General features: G+C 40.1%; 2 protein-coding genes across 4 annotated transcripts in view; one reads left to right on the top strand and one right to left on the bottom strand.

Moving 5' to 3' along the window:
* The window catches only part of Appl (amyloid-beta-like protein), a 59,860-nt gene extending 34,036 nt beyond the window's left edge, over positions 1–25,824 (top strand). Inside the window, exons 5-15 of one of the 3 annotated variants that reach the window (XM_076805286.1) lie at positions 4,691–4,781; positions 6,214–6,344; positions 17,357–17,576; positions 17,875–18,085; positions 18,461–18,643; positions 18,763–18,834; positions 19,540–19,730; positions 19,922–20,022; positions 20,102–20,334; positions 20,838–20,984; positions 21,084–25,824. In XM_076805286.1, the coding sequence (XP_076661401.1) occupies positions 4,691–4,781; positions 6,214–6,344; positions 17,357–17,576; positions 17,875–18,085; positions 18,461–18,643; positions 18,763–18,834; positions 19,540–19,730; positions 19,922–20,022; positions 20,102–20,334; positions 20,838–20,984; positions 21,084–21,194 (1,691 nt within the window). In that variant the 3' untranslated portion in view covers positions 21,195–25,824. Of the gene's footprint in view, positions 1–4,690; positions 4,782–6,213; positions 6,345–17,356; positions 17,577–17,874; positions 18,086–18,460; positions 18,644–18,762; positions 18,835–19,539; positions 19,731–19,861; positions 20,023–20,101; positions 20,335–20,837; positions 20,985–21,083 lie in introns of all 3 variants that reach the window. The other 2 variants (XM_076805284.1, XM_076805283.1) reach the window with 2 other exon arrangements.
* Positions 1–25,961, bottom strand: part of LOC143365261 (small ribosomal subunit protein eS19) — a 168,617-nt gene that overhangs the window by 45,689 nt on the left and 96,967 nt on the right. The gene's annotated exons all lie outside the window — the stretch shown is intronic.

Here is a 25,961-nt window from a genome sequence, read left to right as displayed (position 1 = left end):
TAACAGTCAAATATTTCCCGAAATTTCAGACTTCTTATTCCACAATTTAATAAAATGGAGTACTTCTTTCATCAGAATTATTTCTCTTTGCAGCAGATTTTACTCAGAACTCAAAATTTGTGACCCCAAACCACAATGATTTTATTAAAACCAACAATATTTCCATAAATCACAAATAATTTTAATATTTCTGTCTTATTCCACAATTATCAAAATAATAAAGTACACAATTGATCCATAAATCATATCTGAATGCCTCTTAAAATATAAATCCACAATGATTTTATTAAAACCCACGACTTTATTGAAAGCGTACGATATTCCATAAATCATGCACGACATTTAAATACACATTTTCTAAAATAGATATGCATAATGAATTTATGAAAATTACGTACTGCAGACTGCCCACTCCGTAATTACTAAAATGAAGCGCTTCCTCAAAGCGCTTAATCAACTCCTCGAGGTGTTGTTAAACAGGCTAATCAATTAAATTGCTCGCGAGACTAAAACCCACGCGAAATCTTGAAAACGAAAGCCGGCAATTTTTGCGCGTAGGGGAGAAGTTGTAAGCCAGTTATTTCGGGCGTTGAAATCGTGCAATTCCGCGCGTCTGTAGAAACACAAACTGAAATTCGCGCCTGTATTGAATGGTACGGTAAACGTATCAACTTTTTTTACGGTCGGCCATTCACCGTTCTAATTAAGAGTATATTTGAACCGTTTGCGCGGCAACGCCGGGGCCACGACCGTGCTCTTTAACGAGGGTAAACCATTCTATCCATCCATCGAATGGCGCTTTAACAGCGTCATCGACGCCATTCAATAATCAGTCGTTACCGTATCGCGGCCAAGATCTTCGTTTATTTCACTTTTAAGAACCGCAAGATCTCTCATTACCTCTTTCACGGGTACAGTTTCACCCGAAGCCGATCTCTTTAATATTCATTTCCTCCACGGTTAATCTTTTTCGCATTAGCGCAGAAAATATTGTGCGTTTCGCTGGTTTTAGTTCTTGTTGATCTTAGTTTCTGCGTTTATCCTCGAGCAAGCTTGTTAATTGGTATAATAAGTCTTTAACCAATTAGTTCGACTAAATTTCCAAGGAACGTTTAATTCACAACAGGCTAAATTAATTTCCCAGCTGTTACGCGGCTGCTAACGACTAAACTGCGGATGTTGTGCAACGTAAAAATTGTCTACCATCAAGCGCAAGCTGCGAGAGCCATGTACACATTTGTTTCGCAAAATGTACTTTTGAAACGGTACGTTTCAATTAAATTATCGATAGATTAACTTTTAGTCCGCAAATAGTTATATTATTAATAGTCATACAGTAAAGTCTTGATCTAAAAGCCCAATAATCCTCGGGTCCGTGCTGTGACGTAGTAGGTCGATAGGGCTACTATTTATAGAAAATTAAAATATTTGTCGAATAGGACAGCGCGTGTAAACACGGACCGCGCGGCCGAAGGCGCGCTGCATACCGTCAATTAAACCAACTAAATACAGTTCAAATTACAGTGAATTCTCGATATATGTAAACAACACGGGTCTTGCCAGAGCGGTGTTATGTTTACACTCCTCGAGGTCTCTTGAGCTTCGCGGCCCCTCACGGGCCACACCCCGCGGTAGTGGGGGTAATTCCGCGTTTATCATCGAGGCCTTGGCGACATGTATAGTGAAATCACTTTATATCGTGTTTAGTGTCATTTTAATTCAGATAAATGCCACAAATAAGTTGGCGAAAGTCCCATAAGAAAATAATGAAAAATAAAGGAGTTTTCTAATTGGATTAGTAGTGGTTCACACAGACACATCCGCCCCGGTATCGAATTACCCCCTGTCCCCGTGGAGGGGATAGGTGACTAAGATCGTATAGCTCCGTTCGGCTTAGAACAAGACTTTACTATTAGAATTTTACTTTGTATTAGCGTTTTGAGTGGGGCCGTAAATAGTTTGCAAATAGTTTGCTTAAGGGTTAATCATTTCAATGAGTTGGTCATAATACGACAATTTTTAATTTGTATAAAAATCCGCAGTTCACTAATGACTGATAGAAAGGTGTACACAAACGGAGATAATTAATAGGGTTGTGCGAGAACCCGAAAGGGTCGGGTCGGGAACGCGAAAATTTCGAGATTCTCGAAATAATCAGGATTCCCTAAAGAATCGTGATTTCCGAAAATTCTGAGAACCCACAACCCACTAACCATTTATATTCGCTTTAATGAATACATTCATGATTTTGGATTTTTTACTGTAGGTGTTTTCGGCAAATTATACAATTCGGAATATGAATGGGGCACAAATAAATAATAAGTATAATTATTTATTGTAAATTGAAAGAATGCTGTACATCACGAATTATTTTCAAGAGTGTCATATGTTATATTTTCGAAATTTTCGGGAAACACGATTCCTTCGGGGAATCTCGAAATTTTCGGGAACCTGACCCGACCCGACCTCTTCCCGATATTTCGAGTTCTCTCACACCCCTAATAATTAAACACTCCAAAACGATCTCCGACAAGAAACACTTACGAGCGTTTCCTATGATGAGGCGCTGTACTATTTTTCCGCAAAAAGTGAAACATCGAGATAGAAAAAGCTGTTTAAATTATCTGGATATTCAATGGAACGTTTTTATTTCCGACGGGAACAGCCGAATAAAAATTCTGATAAAATCTGGAACATTGCAATTAGCGAGGCACGCGTTAAGTAATTTTCTCCGGTTTTTCCCCGGCGAAAAATTCTGCCTGTACAAAATTAAAATCACCAAAAAATGCAGAAAAATCCGACGGATTTTCCTGTCGGAACTTCAAAACCACTGCGATTGCTGGTAACGATATTTCAAGAGGGCTCTTGTCCAAAAACAAGTTTTTCAATTCTCGCGGCGTGCGATGAAATGAACAGCATCGGGGAAAAAATACGATAATCCGGATTTCCGTTTTAACTACGCCGTCAATGAAGGCGCAGGGCTGAGAATGGCTGCGATATGGTTTTTATGGACTATCGAATGGTGGAATTATTAGCACGGTTCTGTTTAACAGTTTTTTTCCGTTTGGGATGTCGTTCTGGTGTGGACGTTGTGAAATTTAGCAATTTTCATGAATTTACTTTAACGCCACGCTACGACTAAAGTTATTATCTTTTTATGCAATTTGTACTGTCATTTATTTTTGGCACACATAACAATTTTTTGCAGGATTTTAATTGATTTTTCTTTGCCTTAACACTACTGAGTAACAGTAACTTATTCAGGCTTTTAGCTGTTTTTATCATAATGCCCAGAAAAATATATTTGTTGACTAATTCCCTGCAAACGCATGTTTACAGTCTCAATAATCGTAAATGAACAAATTTGGAACCCGCCATCTTGTCGGTGCTCGTAGCTCTGGCGTTAAACACGTTTTGATTGCGGACGAAATTAAACAAAGAAGAAAATACATAAAACTGTGTAAAAATAGCTATGAATTCCCAAAAAGTAACTGAATGGATTATAAGAAAAAATTGTAATGTTAGATGTAGCGTAGCTGTGAATAGAAATTCACGAGGGGAATTTCGCAACGTGCGCAGAAGAGTTCCGCCTTGAACTTGATTTTTCAATGGGGGAATATGTACAGGTTTCGTAGGACGTGTCCGTAGCACGTTTGATCAAAATTGGAAATTATTAGACGATGTTGCTCGGTGGGAAGACCCCCATAATCCGATCGTGACCGCCACCTTAGAATCTTTTACGAGTTTACGTTCAATCCCAGCAGAGTGACTCTGATTTGCAGTTTCTGCCGTATTGATTCTTCGGGTTGTCGAGTGCCGCGTATAGCGGCAGAGAGCTCGTATTAAGGGGTTGAGTAGAGACACACGTATCTACAGGGTGTCCTGAAAGTTTATAAAACCTCGCAAATCGATGGAACTTACTGCCCTCCTTTGGATTACCTAATTAGTTGCAATCGGTCGCGAGGCTTCCGGAAATACACACAAACTCGGATCAAACAGATTTTCCTTCCGCTTTCGAACATTTTCACGATTTACTGGGTGTCCTGAAAATTTATAAAACATTACAAATTGATACAATTTTCCGGGAGCCCTGTCCGATTAGTTTGCAATTATTCGCATAAACTTGGAGAAACAGTCCAAACATTTTCCGATCTACTGGGTGTCTCGAACATTTCTAAAACAGCGCAAATTAAATATGCACTACAACGAATTAAAAACAATCACTCACTATGAGACACGTTATTAAAAATCGAGAGACAAATATTATATACTCAGTAGTTCATTTTGAGTAGAAGCAATACAATTTTATAAAAGAGAAACATCGAAATTTATCGTGCAAAGAGGTAAAAGAAAAAAATTACTTTCATGGGAGCAAAAAAAAAAGGTTGATGCATTTTCATTGAACGTGGAGAATTCCAAGTGGCAATTTCGACAATTTCGTTCCTCTATTTTCATCAATTTGGACGCGGGTCCCTCCCTCCCCTCGAAAATGCTGTAGAAATAATTTGAAATGCGTGGCGCACGCGAAAGGAAATGATAAATCTTTTTTCCTTTTTCTGGAAAATCGTTAACCAACTCGCGCGCGGGCAAACGAAGCCGATTTGTGTGTTCGCGGATCCTCCCGACGCGGGCCGCGCGTTTTTCCACGGAAAAGTTCGACTCGTTTCTGTTCACGGCTATTTCATTTCAGAGGGCCAGTTCCAAAGCGACGCGCTGCTCGTTCCGGAAGGCTGCCTCTTCGACCACCTCCACAATCAGACGAAATGCTGGGAATCTCACAGGTAAGGAACAGAATTTCAACGAACACCGAAGGCAACGAGCCAACTATCGATTCCCGTGCAACCCGTGTGCTACACCTGGCAAAAGCACCGGATCGTGTTTTATAGTTAATGAAAATGGAGAACGCTGCACTACTCGGCAGAGACTTAACACTTTAACTGCCGGATCTATTCGATACGGTTCCACCGCTGAAATTGCTGCATTGCTCAGCTATAGCTACTGTCTCGTTACTCTACAACGCCTCTGCAAACGTTGGACGCTAAATTTTATTACCTGCGAACCAGATCTTATTTGTGGATAATAGAAAATCGTGATTGCATTGCTTAGATAAATTCCCAATAGTTTATCCCAGCCAAAAATGGAATAACACGGCCATTCATGTCCGTTGTTAAGGATTTATTTTATAGTAAAATTATAGTAGAAACTTTGCATTTTATTTGTATTTGGTTGATCTAAAAGTAATGGACCAATTCTTTTGGTTATAAAAATCATTGCCTACTTACATTGTTTGCTATATATGATTTTTAACTTCTTACTGCCGATTGAATGCATTTGTAATAAACATCGGTGGAGAATAAATGCAAAACAGAGACATTTTAAGAATTTAAAAACACTGTTGTATCATTTTGCACCTATTAAAATCGCTAAAAAAAAAAGTAGTAAAGTATGTTGCAATCAATTCTTTTATTCTGCATAAAGATTCGCAGTGTAATAATTACACTAGACGATTCCAAAAATACGTGCCTGATGGGAAAACAAAACACAATTGGTTACATCTTGAAATTCGACAATTCTATCAATTTTATCTTGTCTTTTTAATAATTCTATTAATTCTATAGTCGTCATCATCTTCTGCAACTGTCCGTCAACGTTTCACGAGCTGATTGAATGGAACTTGTGTAGCTTTTCTTCTAGAAAAGTTTCGAGGTCCTCGAAAATTGAACAGGGGAACGTTCGCAATAAACGTGTAAAGCACAATCAGTGTACCTGGAGCCTAAATGAACGAATATTAACCGGGAACGTTCGAAGAGCCTCGTGGAATTGTATGCAAGGGTCGCGCGAGGATTAAATATTAAAGACTACGACATCTGCGAAGTCTCTGTATAAGGAACCGAGTGGAACTATAATAAGAACATTCTGCGAACAGCTTTCGTCTCTGCCGAGCGGAAACGGGCTCGCTCACCGGAATTATTACGCCCTCGTAGCGAGAACGCAACAGTTCCAAGAATGTTTCGCGTTTGAAAAGTTTATGCCGATCGGCCGGGGCTTAATCGACTTTCTTGGATTGTTCCGCGACGCCGGGGAAATTAGTTTGCCCCGTAAGAGGATTCGTGCTCCTCTTCACCTGGCCTCTTTGAGGCGCGCCGAGTTCCCTGAACTCGATCAAAGGTGGATGCCAGCTCGTAAAGAGCCCCCGCGAATTTTCCGTTTCAGATGGAACGCGACCGCGGCGGACACTTGCAGGCAGAGGAACATGAATCTGAGGAGCTTCGCGATGCTTCTGCCATGCGGAATATCCGTGTTCTCTGGTGTTGAGTTCGTGTGCTGCCCGAAACACCTGAAAGGTACGTAACGTACGTATATTCTATCATTTCATCATTCATTCGTTCAACCATTCATTCGACATCGAGCGCGACAGTGTCGCGAACGGCCGTTCTAGATGGAAAAAAGTCATAGATCCTTTCATGCTTCTTCAAACCGATTGAAATTTTCTGTTAGATCATGAAATGAGATTCGACATATGTAGAACCTTTAAAAATAATATTTATATCGAAAAATATTATGTAGAATAGAAATACTTTGTTTTCAGCCTTCCGGCCATAAAAAGGAACTCTGTTTACAATTATAGCTAAATTCACTCATCCTTCCACACATCCCCGGACCCACTCATACACTTTGCTTTGAGCTATCTTTCTCCTATCTTTTTCTCTACTCTTTTCTTTCCTTCTTTCTCCTAGCTTTCTCAGCCATTCTACCGCTTCCTTTGACCCCCTCTCACTCACTATTTCTTCTACGCACAAACCCCTTTCAAGTTCCCTACATTCCCTTGCCATATGCTACAAATTTCAAAAGCTATCTCCACATAAGTCACATTTCCGGTTTTCCTCTTTTCCCCATTATCTATTCCACATTTCTAGTGACCCCTTTAATGTTCTTAGGTATCTATATCTTTACAAATAAAACATATAATATTATATAAGTATAACAATAATATCTAAATATAACAATGTAAAAATAATTCTTCGCTAATATCGCTGTCGCTATCAACTAAGTTACTTATGGGATTAGAGGGAAGTTCTTGTTAAAAGTAGATCTAACACACATTTCGGTAGCTAATTTGTATTTTCTTGCGGTATCACTCTATAATAATTTATGATGGGATCAGAAGTGATTAACAGCATTGCTTTTAAGTCTTAAGTCTTAATTCTTCCTTGTGTGGCCAATCCTAAACCTTCTTATGTCTTTGTTGCGAGCTTCTTGAGCCTCTGCAGACATCCTGTCAATTGGCAATAGGCACGATTTACTTATTTCTACACTATAAAATAATAATTGGTTTACTGTAACGGGCATATAAAACCAAGGATATAAATTTAAATATAAATCTTTTAAATAGAAATCTGAAGAAAGAGCAGATAAGATATAAAAAAATCGTTCGAGCAGTTTCTTATTAATGCCTGCTATTTTCGACGTTTTTGAAGAAACGTCTAGCCGTGTTACCATCATTTGTGGAGCCATTTCCTCCTGCTTTTCTGGAATGCCCATTCGGTCCACCGTACGGTGTTACAAAGATTTTAAAAAATTCTGACAGGCAAGTTAGCAGATATTTGCAGCTGATTTTTGTCAGAATCCCTTCTATATAGTTTGAAATTAATGCAATAAAAATTTCAAGATGGGATCTTTTGAGACTTTCTAGTTCTGCTCTATTAAAGTCAACTAACCGGCATAGAAAACTGGTACTTGAAAAATCTCTAAAAATTTTTGTAAAGATCTTTATTAACGAACTTTGTGAACATTAACATAAATATTTGCTTATGTTTTTATAGAATACCGTGCATAGAAGCTTAAAGATTCATATTTATTACTCTGACATAATTTTCTTTAGAACAAATATAAACGATCGATTTCGCTGTATTACGGTTCGGAGTTTTCACGTATTTATTTCGATACTTATATCGCTATTAAATGAATTATTATGGGTATAATTAGGCTCAGTAAACATTCCGAAAGAAGAATATACGAATGTTATATCTATTTTCTGACATGACTTTTTTCCACCTAAAATGGCCATTCGCGACACTGTGGAGCGGAGTGCGTGTGGGACGCGCGCGACGTGTCGCTCTTAATTAATCGAACGACGAATTCGCACGTTTTATCTCGCCTCGGAAATAAATACAAATTTTCCAAGGGTGAACTTGTTGATTAACCAACCCCTCGTCTATTATTTTTCTTTTTCTTTTTGGAGAAGAAAAAGTTGTTAGAAACGTCGATTTTTACGATAACGCATAAAATCCGCAGTCTAGTCATGATTGTATAATATGTTCAAGCCTAGTCGAGTCGATGTTTCGTTGAAAGTAATTCCACATCTTAGAAAAATCCGCTGATCGTAGCTAATGAACACTCTACTCATTAAACGTTATTTGAAATGCATAACTGAACCGCGGATCCTAAAAGAATGAACCATCTGTTCTCATTAAACGGCAGACCTTAATGCGCACATAAAATATGCGAATTCTTCAAACACGAGAAACCACGGACGTTAACAACAATGAATAATATTCCCATTCGATTTGGACAATAAAGAACGCTTTCCAACGAGATTAATGATCGCGAAAGCGAAAAGCGAGACTATTATATTTCTCTAGTCGTTCGAATAATTCCGAGAGAGGCACCGCGTGCACGTCGGAGCGAATCGATTTTGCGCGAGCAAGTTCAATCAGTCGCAAGACAGCCCAATGCGAGCAAGGCAAGTTCAATTTTTCCGGGCGCTTGACTTGGCACTTTCATAATTATTGGCACGCTCGACTTGGGGGGAGTGGAAGGAGACGTTCCCCGTTTTCCTAATATTTACTGCTCTAATGATTCTTGCCCGCAAGTAGTCGGGTCTGTACGGGCCGAACGGCAAGAATCGTCGGTTCCCAAACTGTGTGTACAGAGGCTCTGAAGCCAGATCTACATGGAGCAGTGGCGCTAATGTCATTGGGGCTAACTTCGGGTCCAGAACTTTGCGCCAGGTTGCCAGCGATGTTGACTTAGTTTGAAACTTCCTCTCGCGTGATTGCTTGGTCAACATTTGACGCTTTATCTTTTTACCCGGCGACGTAATAAGACCATCGAAGACAACGGCGAACTTTCGATGGCCGAAACAAGCTGGTCCAGCCTATCCATGAACTTGGGAAATTAATTCTGGCCGGGAGAGATTCCAGAACACTGTCCAAAAATAATGTAGTTTCTTTATTAAACCTTCACCATCGTATTCGTGGCATTCTTCTGATTAAAAGGAGTCCAAACACGACCTACTTCGGAGCAGATTTGCCTTTGCAATTCGCGATTATCCGAACTGGTGATGTCTGAATTTTATTATGAACAGTTCAGTCCGGAAAGAGCCCGTGTACAACTCGATTTGTAACACAAATCAGTAAAGATTTAATCTAACACTGTAGCTGGTTAACCGTTTTACTATCCAAACACTCGTCTCCCTCTGATCAGTTCGGATAATCGAGGTTCTATTGTATCGTGGATTGAACGAGTTAATCTGGTCCAAATGGTATCGTGTTTGCACTCATTTTAGTCGCAAAAATGTCACGAATATGTTAGCAAAAGTTACACTAAAAAAAATCATTGGAATTAAACATTTTTATTGTTGAATTAGTACGACGTACACGCTCCAGCGTGTTAATCGTCAGCTATACATGGCACATTAATTATAGCATGCTAAAAGATTCGGGACAGCTCTCCAAACATAATTTTTCTTATTTCTCCCGGTGAAGGGATGCGAAAAAATTATCCGTAGACACGTTCCAGCTAGGTTCCTTCTACCAACCCATTTCAAAATTCGCATTACGAACACTCATCCAAGAATTATCAAGTTGATGCAAATGAAGCGCCGTTTTTCCGCCGTTTGAAACTCATTAAAACTTCCAGCTTCCGCTAAGCCGATAAAAAATTATTCTTCAAGGGAGATGCTAAAAAGCGAAGCAGAGAGAGAGAGAGAGAGCGAGATAGAGAGTATTCTAATTATACGTGGCTCTCGAATGCTATTCAAAACTCAATTGAAAAAAGGAAGACGTATCTCGTCTACGACCGTCTAAGAGAACCGTCGGATTAATCCTTCATCACCGTCGTTTATATTAGTTGATATACTGACTACAACTCGTTTGGTTGATAGAGAAAGTTCTCCTAGTTGCAGCCACACACAGTTTTTTTCTGAAACGTAGAAAATTGTGTCATTCCCCATTTTTTAGATCCTTTAATTAATTCGCATTAATAAGCTCCAGCATTGTATAGGCGAAAACGAAAATTGTCGGAAGAAAGGAAATTACTAAGACAAATCTTTTTCCAACTTTGGTTTGCAATTCTAAACAAGAGAAAAAGTAATGGCACCTAACGTAGCATGATTTTCAAGTATGTTACATTCGTTACAAGTATACCTAATCATCTATGCGATGAGAAATATTTATGCATAAACCTGTTCTTGCCAGAAAGGAAACGTAAATTGCTGACTTAACATTTTCGATTTTCTGTTTCCTTTCTAGTGTCTCATTTTAAAGAAACACATCAAACAACACGATTGCAGAGAAAACTAACAGGCTTTATAGTATCTAGAGCAGAAAATGGTGGAATTTTTACTTGAGGAACGTCCGGGGATTAATAACACGTCATCGTCCGGTGACATGCCAGTTATCCCTAGTATTTCCCATGACCGCAGTTGAGTCTAGGGGTTGGAAAAAAGGAACAGGGAACAAAGCTTGGACAATCTAACGAGCGTTCAGAAACTAGAGTACACGATTAAAAGATCCATGGAATACGGGGCTTCTATCGCGACCGGATATATCCGGCGGCGTAAATATACGCGGTGCGGCGCACGTTACAAAACGGTCTTTGTCATTTCGCGCCGGGTGCTCATTTTAATCGGCTCCTTTCACGATTCGAGTATACTTTCTCCGCGCGGTACATCGAGCCGTTCAATACCATTGATTCCGTTTCAACGGTGCTCTTCATTGTTTCATTAATCATTCGACGTGTACCGCTTTAATGGAGTCAAAGAGGGGAGAGGGGAGATCGGCCATTTCATACACAGTACCTGCGCGATGTGTTCGCCATTAAAACCAGCATTATCGAGAATTCTGTCCGTGGACGTAAGGGGTGGGGGTATATCAGGGTGAAACAGTTCTGTTCGAATTTATTCGTAGCTTTGTTCGGTTCATCGATTTTTTGAAAAATCGAGCTTCCTTTGCTCCAACCTTCATGACCCATCGGTCACAAGAAATGGGAGCCAATTCATTTTTCTTCCCTTAATGATTCGAGTAGCTCGAAAATAATTGCATTGCATAAAGTAAATTGCAAACGCATAAAGTCCACAGTTTAGTTATGACAATACCTGGGCACCCGATAGATACTTTTAATTTGTTTTTGAAATTTTTTGAATGGTCTTTTTAACAAACGGAAAACATGCTATGGATTTCTACTTTCTTGGCGAATTATTAGACTGCAGATCTTTCTGCAAGATAAAAATTGTCGCCATCCATTGTGAAACGTAGGAATCAAATTCCTTCTTTCTTTGATAATTTCAATAAGTTGAAAAATATATATTGACATTCTCTAATTCTACTAATCCTGCAATTCAGTAATTATTAATTGATTTGCATTTGAGGCATAAAAGTATGCGTTGAAACTGTGAACTACAGCGTTATTGGACATCGTAGAAAATGCGAGCTGCTGACACAAGGCTTAATCAATAGCAGCACATGTAGAGAGTGCGGCCCTGAAGTTTGAAACAAAACAGCCATGGTTTGCGAATTCATGGATATGCAAAATTCAAAATTGGTACAGAAAGTATTGGTAGCTCTGGGTCCAAAAAGTTGAAATATTTAATCCAGAAAAATAGATATGAATATGTGCATAGAAACTACCCTCGTGCAGCACGAGTACAAAATGTAGTGTTAGGTCTGGATCATACTTGCAAGTTCAAAAAGTTTAAGCATTTCATCCAGGTAACTAAGAATTACTATGCAAAGACAGACAACCCTTATATAGCACTTTTGTCTTAAAAACAGCCATTGTTTGCGAATTGGTGGATATATAAAATTGAAAATTAGTAGAAAATGTAGTGTTAGGTCTGGATTATACTTGCAAATTTAAACATTTCATCCAGGAAAATAAGGATTACTATGTAAAGACAGGCAACCCTTATCTAGCATTTGTGTCTTAAAAAACAGTCATAGCTATCGAATTCGTGGATATATAAAATAAAAGATGAGTACAAAACAATGTCAGATCATGATTAAAAGATGTCATTTCGTTCCACAAAAAATTCCCCAGGAGAAGAGATACTGTCCTACAAAGCGTGCCTACTAGAGCATAAAAGTTCGAACAGCATTTTCTCGGAACAAAAGGGTGCCGGTTCGCTTCGATCACTGGAAAACCGTCTAATCTGTGTCGTTTCCCGGTCCGTGATTTTTTTCCATACAGTGTAGCGAACGCTCGAGTAGGGTGCATTAAGAAACTGGGTATATTCCTACCCCTTGGTCCCCGGCAACCGGCACTCACCCCCGTCGCTGCTTCCGTCTTGCTCTCTCGTGCAATCAATAACGTTCGTCGACGTTCCCGACGACTGCGCAACGTAACGCTATGACTTTGCTCGTTCCTGCGCATCTTTTTCTTTCCAATGGACGCCAACGCGGGAGCGTAGCTCGGGGGTGTTCTGGGTATACTACGCGTAACTAATAAACCCCCGACCCTAATACAGCCCGTGTCCGATGATCGCTCGGCACAGAGAGATCCGAGAGAAAGAGATAGAGAGAGGGGCACAGACGCCAGACAGTTTGCGATACAGTGTCCCGATGCTGTTTCCACGTAGTTTAGAATCAATAGGAATCGCCGGTGATTCACCGACCATGCTAGAAACCCACCCTCGCTTAGACGAGAACCGGTGCACCCCTTGCTCGTCCGTCCGTTCGTTCGTTCATTCGGCCGGGCCCTCCACATTGCGCTAGTATGTCTGCGGTTGTATGCGAAAACCGCGGACACACAGTAGCCAGCACATAAATAGGGGAGTTTTCGTTCCACCGAATTCTGTCTGGTCTCCGTCCGTGCCCTCCGTTCCATGTGTATTACAGGGGTTGATTTGCTGGAAGCGCCTGGCCTCTCATGGTTGCCAGAAAAATAACTGTGACCGCGTATCGGTGGCTGTAGGAGTTTCGAAATTAGAGGGAAACGTTGGCATAGGTCTGGCCTAGGCTTGAGAATTCAAAAAGTTTACATATTTAACCCGAAAGAATAAGAATTAATTGGCAAAGGTAGACAAGCCTCGCATAACACTTGTGCTTAAACAAATCGCCATTGCGCGCAGTTACGTGGATATACCGAATTAAAAATGAGTACAGAATGTAGTGTTAGGTCTGGATGACACTTCAAAGTTGAAAAAGTTTAAATATTTCATTCATAAAAGTAGAAATAAACCCTCGTATGGCTCTTATATTCAAACAGACGGTCATAGCGTGCGAATTCGTGTATATACAGAATTAAAAACTAGTAGAAAATGTAGTGGGTTGGGTTTGTGTTACACTTTAAAGCTCACAAAGTTTAAATATTTAATAACTATTCTATTCGAACAAATGGCCATGATGTGGCACGAATTCGTTGTCCTAAAAAACTAAAAAGTAGTAGATATAAAAATAGTATTAAATCATAGCATACCTCTATTTCAAAACTTCGCATAAAAAAATTTCCTGGTTTATGAGTAATTTATTATGTGTAATCTTCTATCGTAAACTACAGCGTATTGCTTGACAAAGATCTTTTGTGCTTCTTCTACTCAAAATGTCGTGTTCGCCTAATACTCTAGCCATGTTGAACAGAAATCGTGTTGCCGGAGCACCGCTCTATGCTTGTAATATCAACAATATTAGCAACGATGTTAACTTTAATTGAGTTCTGTTGTTAGTGCCGACCTACAAAACAGAATTCGGGTTTCCTTGTTGCAACAACAATGGCGAATGTGTAATAGAATTTACCTTTAAATGGAATGTTGGCAAATTGAATTTGCGTTCGATTATTCTAACAATACTAATAACAAATTTAATTCGCTTTACCTCTGGATTCGGATCTAGTCGCAGCATTCGTGTTTCTGCGAAAACGACAATACAGGGTGGGGCAATAACTATGTCCAGTTTGAATATTGCCGTTATTTGTAATAATATGAAAAAATGTTATATAGAAAACTTACACGGTGTAGAGGGGGGCATATTGTGACACGATATGTCAGAAACGATAAGACATGCACGTGATGCAGGGATACGAAGATTGCAACCTTGCATTGATGCAAACGGTCATCAATTCGAGCATCTCCCGTAATGTAATAAAGTTTACTTTACTACCATATTTGACCTTGCATGACATTCCATTTCAAAAAATAGAGTTGGCCTTGAAGTCTCCTCTATGCCTCCACCCACGCAGAAAATGTTTGTGTCACAATATGTCCCCCTCTATACCGTGTAAGTTTTCTATATAACATTTTTTCATATTATTACAAATAACGGCAATATTCAAACTGGACATAGTTATTGCCCCACTCTGTATATAAAAGATTCCTTCTGAAAACGCGAATGCGAGGATAGCAGAATCTACGGATACGGTTATTGATGTTTCGAGCATGAAACCGCAATCTCTTGGAATGGAAAACTTATGACTTATGGGGCGATCTGCCTTGCATCCGCAAATGTATAGAACATCTTCGGTCTCTTTGGACCACGACTGTTCCGGTCGGAGCTGCTGCTATAGAGATAGTCTGCGAGGCAGAACAGCATAAATCATGCTTTCCAAGTTTCTGCTGAAAGCCTCTGTCTTAGACAAGGTCTGGAAAATAGATGCACCATTGTATAGTCGAAAGAAAAGGATCTGTTCGTCAAACCGGTGTATGATGTCACCAAAGACTCAGAAATGAACACTTCAATAACAACTTTATTTTATTTTACAATTTCGAAGCACCAGAGTATGCGAACTTTTACAGAAAATATTCCGCATCATTATCAACACGTACGGTACTTCAGTGAACTTAACTAGCATTCTTTTTATCGTACAATAAACGTGTTCTAAGTCTCGGACTATTAAAATTTTAGGGGTTGAAATAGTAAAATAAAAGTCACGCTTCCTTGAAGAATGGAGAGCACACCAAACGTTAATAAAAGCAAATAAAAATACTGAAACGCAACGAACGAGTGCCGAGTCTAGTCCACGGGCTCTCGAAATGGAACCTTTTTATTTTTCAAGCACAACGTTCTACCCTTTGATCGCTTGAAGTCATTCAGATAATTATGGCCGTGGCAGAGAACAGAATACACTCTTCAGTTTAATCGGTTGAAGAATTAAGTAACAATGCATATTATTCGACCTTTTTACGCGAGACCTGGAATCGTAATTGTTAGGAGTCCGCGATTGAGCTGGGGAACCTGTAGCATAATTCGCAGGAAATGGATCGTTACGCTCTCTACAATCCTCGATCAGAAAATTTCGAAAGCTAGCATTTTCACGTAGTTCTAAAGCTATGTCCACACTGAAACAACAACGAGCAACTTTTTGTCGCCTTTTGTACTCAAGATGCTCGACGTCGTTACAGCGTGGACATAGCTTGAGACTAAATAAATTACTATGACTGTATAGAATGTTTGAGCCTGGCTGGGTTGGCAGCCAAACTGTCAATGGCAACAGGGGATGCAGACATCAGCCCTACGGGATCGGGGTACCTCTTTTACCGATCGGATCTTCTCTTTTCGGTCGTTTTGCGAGGGCGCAGGGTCCACCAATAGTTTTCGATAGACATACTAATATTTCCCAGGCAAGAAAACTGCCAACGCAACCGCCACATGACCCAGATAAAAGGATAGCACAGCGAGAGGATACGTCGTCGGGGCGAAGCTTTTGTCTGCCTTTGCAGAACTCGAGAAGTCAGCTCATCAGCGTGTCTATTCTCGGAGAATGGAACATCTCGAGAACCTAGTTAGTCAAGACGGCTGCCCTCTTGAGCATAACAGAGACAAATTAGAGTTTTTCACGGTGGGAAAGGGACGTGTTATATGCGGGGAAGGGCTCCTCCCGCAAGAGGCGAATTTTCGGAACCCGCGAGATCGTGCAACCCTGTGTCTCAACGTTGCACGGTGGGCTGGAAATCCGTTTTTTTTTGTGGCCAAAATGGTGTTGTTATCTCAAGGTTTAAGATTGTGGTAGGTCGTTGAATTCGTCTCGACGCCGGCTGGAATATTATAACGACAAAAATATTTATGTTCGCAGCGAAATTTCACCCGTAAATTTCTTTCTTTCCAATGTTTATTTTGTCCCCATTAATGCTTTTTAAACATTTCCAACGATTGTGTATTAAAATAGGAAGATCAATACGTGTTCCAGGATTTTACTGGATTTTTCTAAAACCTAGAACAGTAGAAAAATTAGTCGTGAACGTAAACGACCCAGTATGCAGACGGCGTCGATGAAAATAAGGTTGCAGACGGAGGGTTAACATTTAAAAAATCTACCCCTTTTTATGGGGTTATCAGTTGGTGCAAAAAATTTTTCACAATTTGAAACTTTCAACAGTTCAATGCTGGCCGCGAAAAGCCAGCCCACTGTGCGTTGTTGCCAGAGCCCGGATCTATTTTTCAGGGGATCGCATTTTCGCGGAACGATTCAGAAAGCCACGAGCTAAATGGACATGTAGATTTCCCCTCGGGCTTTTTCGGTCAAAGCGAGCGGACATCAGTAAATTACGTTTCTGAAACGCTTCGCGCGGTTACCGACAAATCTGACCGAGTAATCTCGCGATAATTATTTCCTTGGAAAGCCGGAAGTCTTCTCGCGAACGAAAGTTTCGTCCGCAACGATGTCAGAAATGTAATTGTTGCGCGAGTTCGAAACTTTGCCACCTAATTTTGGGTAAACATTTAATTCATTGTTCGCTTTTGATCGAAAATAATTGATCTAAGAGAATGAGAAGTTATCAAGTTTGATAATTAGTTTCCGATTGAACGGTTTGCTAAGATAGTTCCAGGCTAGTTTTAGATTAGATTTTCTGCAATCTTGCATTATTCAGGCCAAGGAGATTAACGTTATTGCTCAATTACTCAAGTTTTTAAAGGTAGTTGAAATTTTAAGAGTCAAGTTGAGGCTTAATTGGTATTTAGAGAACAGTAAAATTAATTGCTACTGTTCGAATTTTCCTTGGACCCACAAACCAATTGAATCGTTAAAACAAACATGAGTGCGAAAGAAAGTATTCAATGAAAGTAAGTGCGAGTGAAAAAGAGAACGAAGTATCGCCAGCGGTATAGACTGTCAGGAAAATCATTGTTTCGCGATGTATTTGCAGAAAATGTGAAACCGAAGAAACCAATCGACTTGCCGATTCCGAAGACTGTAGATGACGATCTCGACGAAGATGAGGATGATCTGGACGACGAGGATGACCTCGACGCGGATGCGGACGATGACGATGATTCTGAGGCGGACCCCGAGGACGTGCTCAGCGATCAACCTGACGACGACGAGAGTGACGAGGAGTACCTTGATGATTACGACACTACGACAAGGTAATAAAAATCATGCAAAATAGTGAATCTGCATTTCATCTGCAGCAATCCGAATTTATTTCTGATATCTCCTCTTAATATTCATTTTACATGCTCCAAAAATCCTTAAACATTTTATTTTCCGGCAATTTTTTAAAAGTATTTTTAATATCTATTTAGAGATTTTCACTAGCCATTTAGAGCAAAAATTTAAAAATAAAAATTTGGTATTTAATGGGGTAGTAGGCTTCCGGTAGATAAGGCGTTAACATGCTCTCCAGTTCTTTGAGATGGTAACGAATAATTTTCTTTTCCGCAGTCGATTATCAACAACAGTTTCGACAACGGAGAAACCGAAGCAGGACGTGACTGCGATGCCATTTCCAGTTACAACTAGCACGCAGCAGTCCTCGCAGTCTCAGAGCACACCTGATCCATACCTAACACACTTTGACCCGCGATCCGAGCACCAAAGCTACAAGCAAGCACAAATGAGACTCGAAGAAGTGCACAAAGAGAAAGTGACAAAAGTAAGTGGGTATTGCTACTTAACCGGGCAGCATAAAATAGGGTAGAATTTTCTTCACTAAGAGAAAATGCATTAACACAAAAATTACAAATAATCACTAAACAAACTATTCAAAGTTGAAAGCACCATGGTCGTTTGTTCAACGTACTTGGGAATTATTACAGCCAGGCTTCGTTGCTAGATGGTTGAAACGAGCCGTTACGGTGAATGCGACAAGCTTGTCTAATTGAAAATTTGTTTTTGCACAAATTTCAAGCAAGGAGTATGACTAGGGGAGATTGGGAGTGTGATTAGGAGAAAGCGAGTCGAATTTCGAGAGACAGTTATTATCACGCGGAACACCAGTGTCGAAATCTTTGTGCTACAACGGTTTTAGGTGATGAAGGATTGGAGCGATCTCGAGGAGAAGTACCAAGATATTCGTGAACACGATCCGGTTGCTGCTGACGCTTTCAAACGATGGATGACTGCGCGATTTCAGGAGACTGTCGCAGCTCTGGAAGAAAATGGCGCTGTAGAGAAGCATCAGTTGAGTGCTATGCACCAGCAGAGAGTACAAGTACGTGATCTGGTCGATTAGAACCGAGTTAACAATGAATTAACGCTGTTATCTCTGAAGTAACATCAAAGAGCCACGCTTCGCAATAAAGTACAACATCTGTTATGATTAATTTGCAGGAAGCTGTTAAACAGAGGAACGAGGAAGCAATGTCGTGCTACACTGCTGCTCTGAACGAGAGTCCGCCTAATGTAAGCTGCTGGACGCTGCGATACTACTTTGCACTCCAAATTCCTACTCAATTTTGTACCCAACAATGCTCTATCATTTAGAATGTACTTCAGAAACAGGTCCTTGATTGGTACTACAGTAGAACCTATCCAAACGAATTAACGCTAAACTTCATACGTATGAACCCTTAACCGAGCCGCGGTTATACAAACTACAGCCCAGCGTATTCTAAAGTACACAGAACACTGATGTTTAACTTGTTCATAGTCCCACGTTTCACATATGGGTCATGGCGATTAAAACATACACTTACCGAAGCATACATAATCGAAGACCACAAGGTCTGCAAATGAAGTTAACATTTGACCCTCTTTAAAGTTTGTAGAATAATACAGTGTATCCTACTGAACAGTAGGTTCACGGAGCACTAAAAGTGACTATTTTAGATTACTTCATACAACTAACAAGAATGTGTCTATCCGAATTTTTAGCCATTTTTTAAATAATATATACCTTTACAATCTCAATAATCGTAAATTAAAAATATTAGAAAACTTGTTATGATTGCTTTAAAAAATTGTTATTATTGGCTTTGCCTGTAATTGAGTTTCTATACTCAGGCTGTGAACATTCCTATGAATAAAATTGACACTCGACATAGGCATGCAAAGGGTTAAAAGCCCGTGGAAGCAAGACACGTTCGCAACGTTTGGTTCTCTGTTTAGATGCACCGTATCCAGAAGTGTCTGCAGAAACTGCTCCGAGCCCTGCACAAGGACAGACACCACACCATCGCTCACTACAGACACCTACTGGACAGCAGCCTGGAGCAAGCGCAACGCGAGAAACCAGCTACCCTGGAACACTTGGCAGAGATCGACAGAATCACCAATCAGAGCCTGTTGATGTTAGAACGGTAATGTGCTAGATAAACGAAACGCAACGACGATCGCAGAACCTGTAGATCTCTGAAATTTCGAGCATTCAGAACACGCATTTTGTCTCATAGAAACAGAATTCATGGAAGATTTCATTCCTTATATTTAGGTATCCTGATTTAAGCGCAAAAATTGGCCGGCTTATGGATGATTACGTTTTGGCCCTCAGGAGCAAAGATGAGACTCCTGGACTGCTGTTAGCGATGACACGCGAAGCGGAAGCAGAGATTTTAGACAAATATCAGGCTGACGTTACCAGCAAACAGCAAGGTAGCCGTCATGAATTTCATTTATTGTTGACTGATTGCTCTTTAGAGTGGTCTCACGGTGAAGAAAAATTTGTTCGTAGAAAAAGAGCATCAGAAGGAACTCGAGAGAGCACGCAAGGAGCAACGCAAAGCGGAACGTGGCGAATTACGTACCGAACAGGCGCAACAGGAAGAGAACGACTCCACAAACGATAACAAAGATACTCAGCCACAGCAACAACCAGAACAATCCTCGGCTGTTGCCGCGATGCACAGTGAAGGACTCGTTAGAGCAGCTCACAGCATGACCCATGAAATTTCCCACTCTGAACCGGTAAAAATAATCATAGAACGTCAATCCTAAGTGTACCGGAGCCCAAGCAGTCCTACTTGACACGAATCTTTAAATCATTTATTCTTTTTTAACACATTCGCTGCCAGAATTTATTTTATTATTAAAATCTTTGATTAAATGCAACAGGTGCCTTCCTTCTAAAATAGTAAACAATTTCTCAGAGGAAAGTCATGGATTCTATTATTCTGTGTACTGTGATGTTAAACGACAAAGTGTACAAAATTAATGTAATTATTAAATCAATTACGAGATTGTAAACGTCGCGCATCTGTGACGGTGGGTACCGAATGTGTTAATATATTAGGTCAAGTTATAAATAATTCCTGCTTTATTTCATATAGTACATGTTACATTGACCCTCTGCAATGCCGTACAAATTATAGAACGCTCTCCAAGTTGTATACCCTTGATCTAGATTTGAAAATGATTAGCTGTAATTGTAATTGGGGGACTATTTCTAATATGTATTACTATGTTTGTAGGGGTACTCAGTTAGAGGGGAAGTGTATCGTAGGGAGAGTACATCAGTCTACTTCACACTTGCGTTCGCGGGAATAGCACTTATGGCTGCTGCGATAGTTGGCGTGGCAGTATTCAAAAGACGTAGTGCGAGAAGCCCCCACAGTCAGGTAGAAAAAAAAGGCATACCGATTTGTAAAACGAAATCATTTTATTATTCGACGATTACAATTATCCGTTGTATTAATAATTTTCGTTGAATTGAACAGGGTTTCATTGAAGTCGATCAAGCGGCTACACCAGAGGAGCGACACGTCTCGAACATGCAGATCAACGGATACGAAAATCCTACATACAAATACTTCGAGGTGAAAGATTAAGTTAGCCATCTTGGAACTGCAGAATTTTATTTGAAAACTGGTCTTAATTGTCCGTTCTCGCGTATGTTCTTCAAGAATCTCATAGTATTTTGTTAGTGTAAGATACCTGATCAGGTCCGAGGTTCTTCCGAAGATTCCGAAGTATATAGAGAGATTTGCATCTTAGTGATACGTGGAATAAAATCTGTCCATAGGGTGATAGATGTTGCAATACAGTATCATTATGCGACGTCCCTTTATATAGCCTACCGACGTGTCACGATCATTCTTCATGCTCCGCTGACATGTATAAAGTGATGCTCATAACAACATCTGGTAGATCCACAAGCGTGACGAGCGTCCGCGTGTGACGTTCCCACGCGAATCGAGATTATCCACGAGACGATTCGCAGAAAGAAAGCAACACGCCAATGTGCCATATATGGGAGGAAAACACGTAATCATCTTCGGAAGTATCTCATACACGTTGTTTTCGTTTCGTTGTCATACATGTTATTGAGGATTTAAAAAAAAACGCAGGAAGGAGCGCTCACAATAAAACGAAAAAAAAGGCAAAGTACGAGCCGAATCGTCGCTCGCTAATTGTCCTTTTGATGAAAGGGCGCCGGCGGTCAGTTTACACACGACTTCAATTCATTGTTTCTCGGCGACGGAAATACACATTGCGAACGCGCGACCGAAAGAAACGCGTGGCTGTTGCGCTCTTTGCTGTATTTTTTCAGTTCTGATATTTTCGGAGATAGTCAATGGCAATAAAGGTTGCGCAGCTTGAACCATAATACGTGAAAAAAGAAAAACAAACTAACGACGATAGCAGCGGTAGCGGCTTGCACGGCGAATGAAAAGCAGCAAAGTATAATCCGATTAAAATAATAATAATAACGGGAAAAGAAAAGAGACGTAAGCATAATAACTAGCACTACGCGAAAAAAAAGGTGTATGCTAACCGATAAAAAAAAAACGCTCTTAAAATATCAGAACGGCAAACCGAATGCACGTTCACCTTCGTGATGCAGCTGTCTTTTTTCATCTCCGTTCGATTCCCACTGCCTGATTTTTTCAGCGACCTTTTCAGTACTTAACGTCTACATTAGATTATACAACTTTATACTTAAGGGGAAAAAAATTGAGAATCGTGAACGTATCTAAAGTTTAATGAGAAAAACGAGATATTTTATCATTCCATACGATAAGTCCACTATATTATCGAGGTGCTGTCCGAATGTATGCACGGAAAATGTTCAGTAGCTTTGTTCGACTCGGCCGAGAGCCGTTTCCCCGTTCCCGGACGCGAACGGAGTCGAAAGAGTCACGCCTGGGCTACCGAATAAGAGGAACAGTTAAACAAGGAGTTTTTTTGAGTGGCATTAGTACCTTCGATTCTAGCTCGACTAAGTGGCGACCGTTGAAGCAAAGCGTTTCTCTGTTCTTGTTTTTGTATTTTTTTTTTAACTTTTCGTTTAGTCCTTCTGCCTCCTTTCTCTTCTGTTACACTGTCCTCTCTCTCTCTTTTACTTTCCGTCTCCGCCCCTACCCCCTCCATCTTCTTTTGATCATTACGTTTTTCTATGATTTCAAAAGATGGTTCATACAATAACTATCTTAGGATATTAATTATATATATGATGACGATAATATATTACACGTTTAATGCTTATATATTTGTATATGGTCAGATGATAGTAGGCCGCACTTTAGCCAGGGTCGCGTGGGAAAGCACAGCTTTCACTTGTTTTTAATGAATCATGCACGTTTTTCTTTTTTTTTTTATTAGGCTGGTATACCTTCGTAACGACCGATCAGTGTAATGTATAGACTCGACAGGCGTTTTTTCTGTACAATGACAATGTTAGCCGCGCAAGTATTACGTTGATTACAATTGTAAGACGCTTTCGAGACCGAACGATCACTGGATCGTGTAATTAACCATTTGTAGGGCACGTGTCCCGAGGCATGAGAAAAACGTGTTTTCTTTTTCTCTTTTATTCAGCATTGTCGATTAGGATCTATGAAGGATTGATTTTCTATCATCGGAGAGAAAAAAGAAAGAAACTTGTGATAGGAGATAACAAAGCCTGGTGTACCGATGTTACCAGTGCCCCAATCATTGCGTTATTTTTATAATAATCTCGTAACCTTCTCCATGTTGCTGGTACACTGGTGTGTATCAGCGAACTATAAGGGGTTAAAGTCGCTCATCGTTTGTGAAAGTTGTATCCTCTACCTACTACTACGTATACCTTATAAGGTCTCCTTGTTTTCAAACAAAATGCTAATTCTCTTTTTGCTAAAATAAATTAAGCGGAATTGCGCAAACCGGGGAGACGATTAATGAATCCTTGGATTCCTAAGCGCACGTTTGAAGCAGCTGCCTCCCGTTTAGAGAACGAACACACACACACAGACACATGGACTGTTTTGCTGTTTTCACGCAACTCCGGCGAAAGGGATGTGTCGACGAAAAAAAAAAACAAAAAAAAATAACGCACGCGGGCACACACATTCGCGCATCGCTGAGTGTTAAAAATATTATTTTAGATATATTTAAAAAAAAATGATAGCAATTAACTATATGTCTATGAATACAACAAAAGCATAGCATCAATACGTTAATAATAATAATAATGATAATATAAATATCTATATATAAATATATATGTTCGTGTGCACGTGTGTGTGTGCGTGCGTAATATATGAACAATATACATATACATATACATGTACACCTATCAAATTAACTATACATTATGTACCTATAGCGTATAGTCGTTAAAATGAGGGAAAAAAGCAACATTAACACGTCGCGTACGAAATGACTTGATACGGATTCACAGATGTTGAGGACACTTTTGTCCTTTGCCGAGGATGCTATTCATTGTTTCGGCAATTTTTTCCGATTTTTCGGTTTAATTGTTATTTGAGAAGAATACGAAGATGATACGCGGTGGTCTACAGGGTGTTCAAAAACAGGTGGTGGGTGAAATTTGAAGAATAAATCTCTGTGACGACGTCAGATAAAAATTCAAAGTAAAAGTACGGATTTTTTGTCATAAACAATTAAAATCTGCGCGCAAGTTTCTCTGCGATTTTGATTTTTGTCTTCGATTGTCACGGAGTGGTTCTTAAATGTTTTCTCGCCTCTTATGGAACACCCTGTACGACTGGCCTACATTGGCGGACGTATTATTCACAGCTACCAGAAAATACAATGTCCGCGTACTATCTTTCGAGGATCATGGGGGAAGAAAAGCTTCGTGCTCGTTGAAGAACATATAATCTTTTACGAGACGGAAGTGCACGTGACCGGAGTAACGGATAAGGGATACGTTGTTTACTTCAACGAGCACCGTGGGAAACCTAACGGTTGTCCATCCGTCAGTATTAGCTCGGGGTGTCCCTTCGAAAGCATATCAGTTGTTAGCCGGGATTCGTTTTGAAGGTTAGCCGTGGCGGCCGGGTTCGCCCGTCAACATACTGTGAACTCGCATCGAGCCACCCTGTATAAGTTTAAGAATTGATTTTTGTAAAGAGGTAATAAGTACTTACCGTGGTAATTAACTTAGCTTAAAACGAAAAAAAAAAGAAAGAGAAGAAGAAGAGAGAACAAAAAAAGACGAAGAGAGAAGATGACACACTTGTGAAGTGAGGAAAAGGAACAAAAAGAGAAAAATAAATACGTCCTTTGCATAGAGAGAGAGAGCGGTTCGGATTTAGAAGCCGGCGCGTATGGGAATAATAACGGAACTAAACTTTATTTTTGCAGTTTTTTCGGTATTGTATGAATTCTTACGATTCTATCTACATTCCCGCGTCTTTTTAACGAACGCGTCGATCGCGCAGTCCAACCACGATGTAAACATGCGAGAGAGAGAGAAAGAGGAAGGGAGCCGAATTGTAACGTGCAATATACCGGTATCGATGTGTAACGCCTATACAGCGCTGTAATTGTTATAGTTTTCGATCTTATGCTCGTCGCCGTTCCGAAATGAAAACGAAAAGAAAAAGCGGCCTCGCGCCAAATCGAGTTATTTTCCGCGAAACACACATATTATCATGAAACTGTGTATACGTTCTAGTCATGCGTGCGCTACCAATGTGTATCGGTCACATACGACTTATCAACAGGCTAGATCTTCGAAACAAAGAAGATCATGGCTTTGTGCAGAATGACCGATTGACGGCCCCGAGAATGGATTAATCATCAACCAAATTCGATAATGAATCGACGCTTAATAGACGACCATCTAACATCGGGACAAACAATAAATACCAACGAAGCCGAGACGCAGCTCGGATTACGGGGAACGCAAAAAAAAAAAAGAGAAAAAAACCGGACATTGATCAGTTCTCTTTTAATCGTAGGATCGGAAACTAACACGTTTGCTATAGAACGCTTCTGTGACCGTTCTTCGACGAGTAGAAAAAAGTTACTAAACCGGAGAATAAAAGTAAGAATCCTACCCCCTGTCCCCCGAACTTCCCCTCTCCTCCAGTCTCCCTCTTTCTCCATCACAAGGAATTCTCCTCGCCACTCACAAATTTTATCGCATTATTACACTCCGTGAAAGAACGTATTGTGTTTGTGGATATATGTAATTTTACTTATCAATAAATAAATTACAAAGGTCCACTCACGTCTCTCAGTCACTCATCACTCGGTGATTGCAGACGGCCTTATCGCGCGCGCGAACTAGATTACCAGACTGCGGATCTGTATGCGCTTATTGCATTTTTCTCCTAACTTCAAACAAGGCGAACAAAATCTTT

This window comes from Halictus rubicundus, chromosome 2 (genome assembly GCF_050948215.1).
Source record: "Halictus rubicundus isolate RS-2024b chromosome 2, iyHalRubi1_principal, whole genome shotgun sequence".
NCBI classification, from domain to species: domain Eukaryota; kingdom Metazoa; phylum Arthropoda; class Insecta; order Hymenoptera; family Halictidae; genus Halictus; species Halictus rubicundus.
The sequence above is the reverse complement of the archived record's forward strand: the minus strand, read 5'-3'. Positions and strand labels throughout refer to the sequence as shown.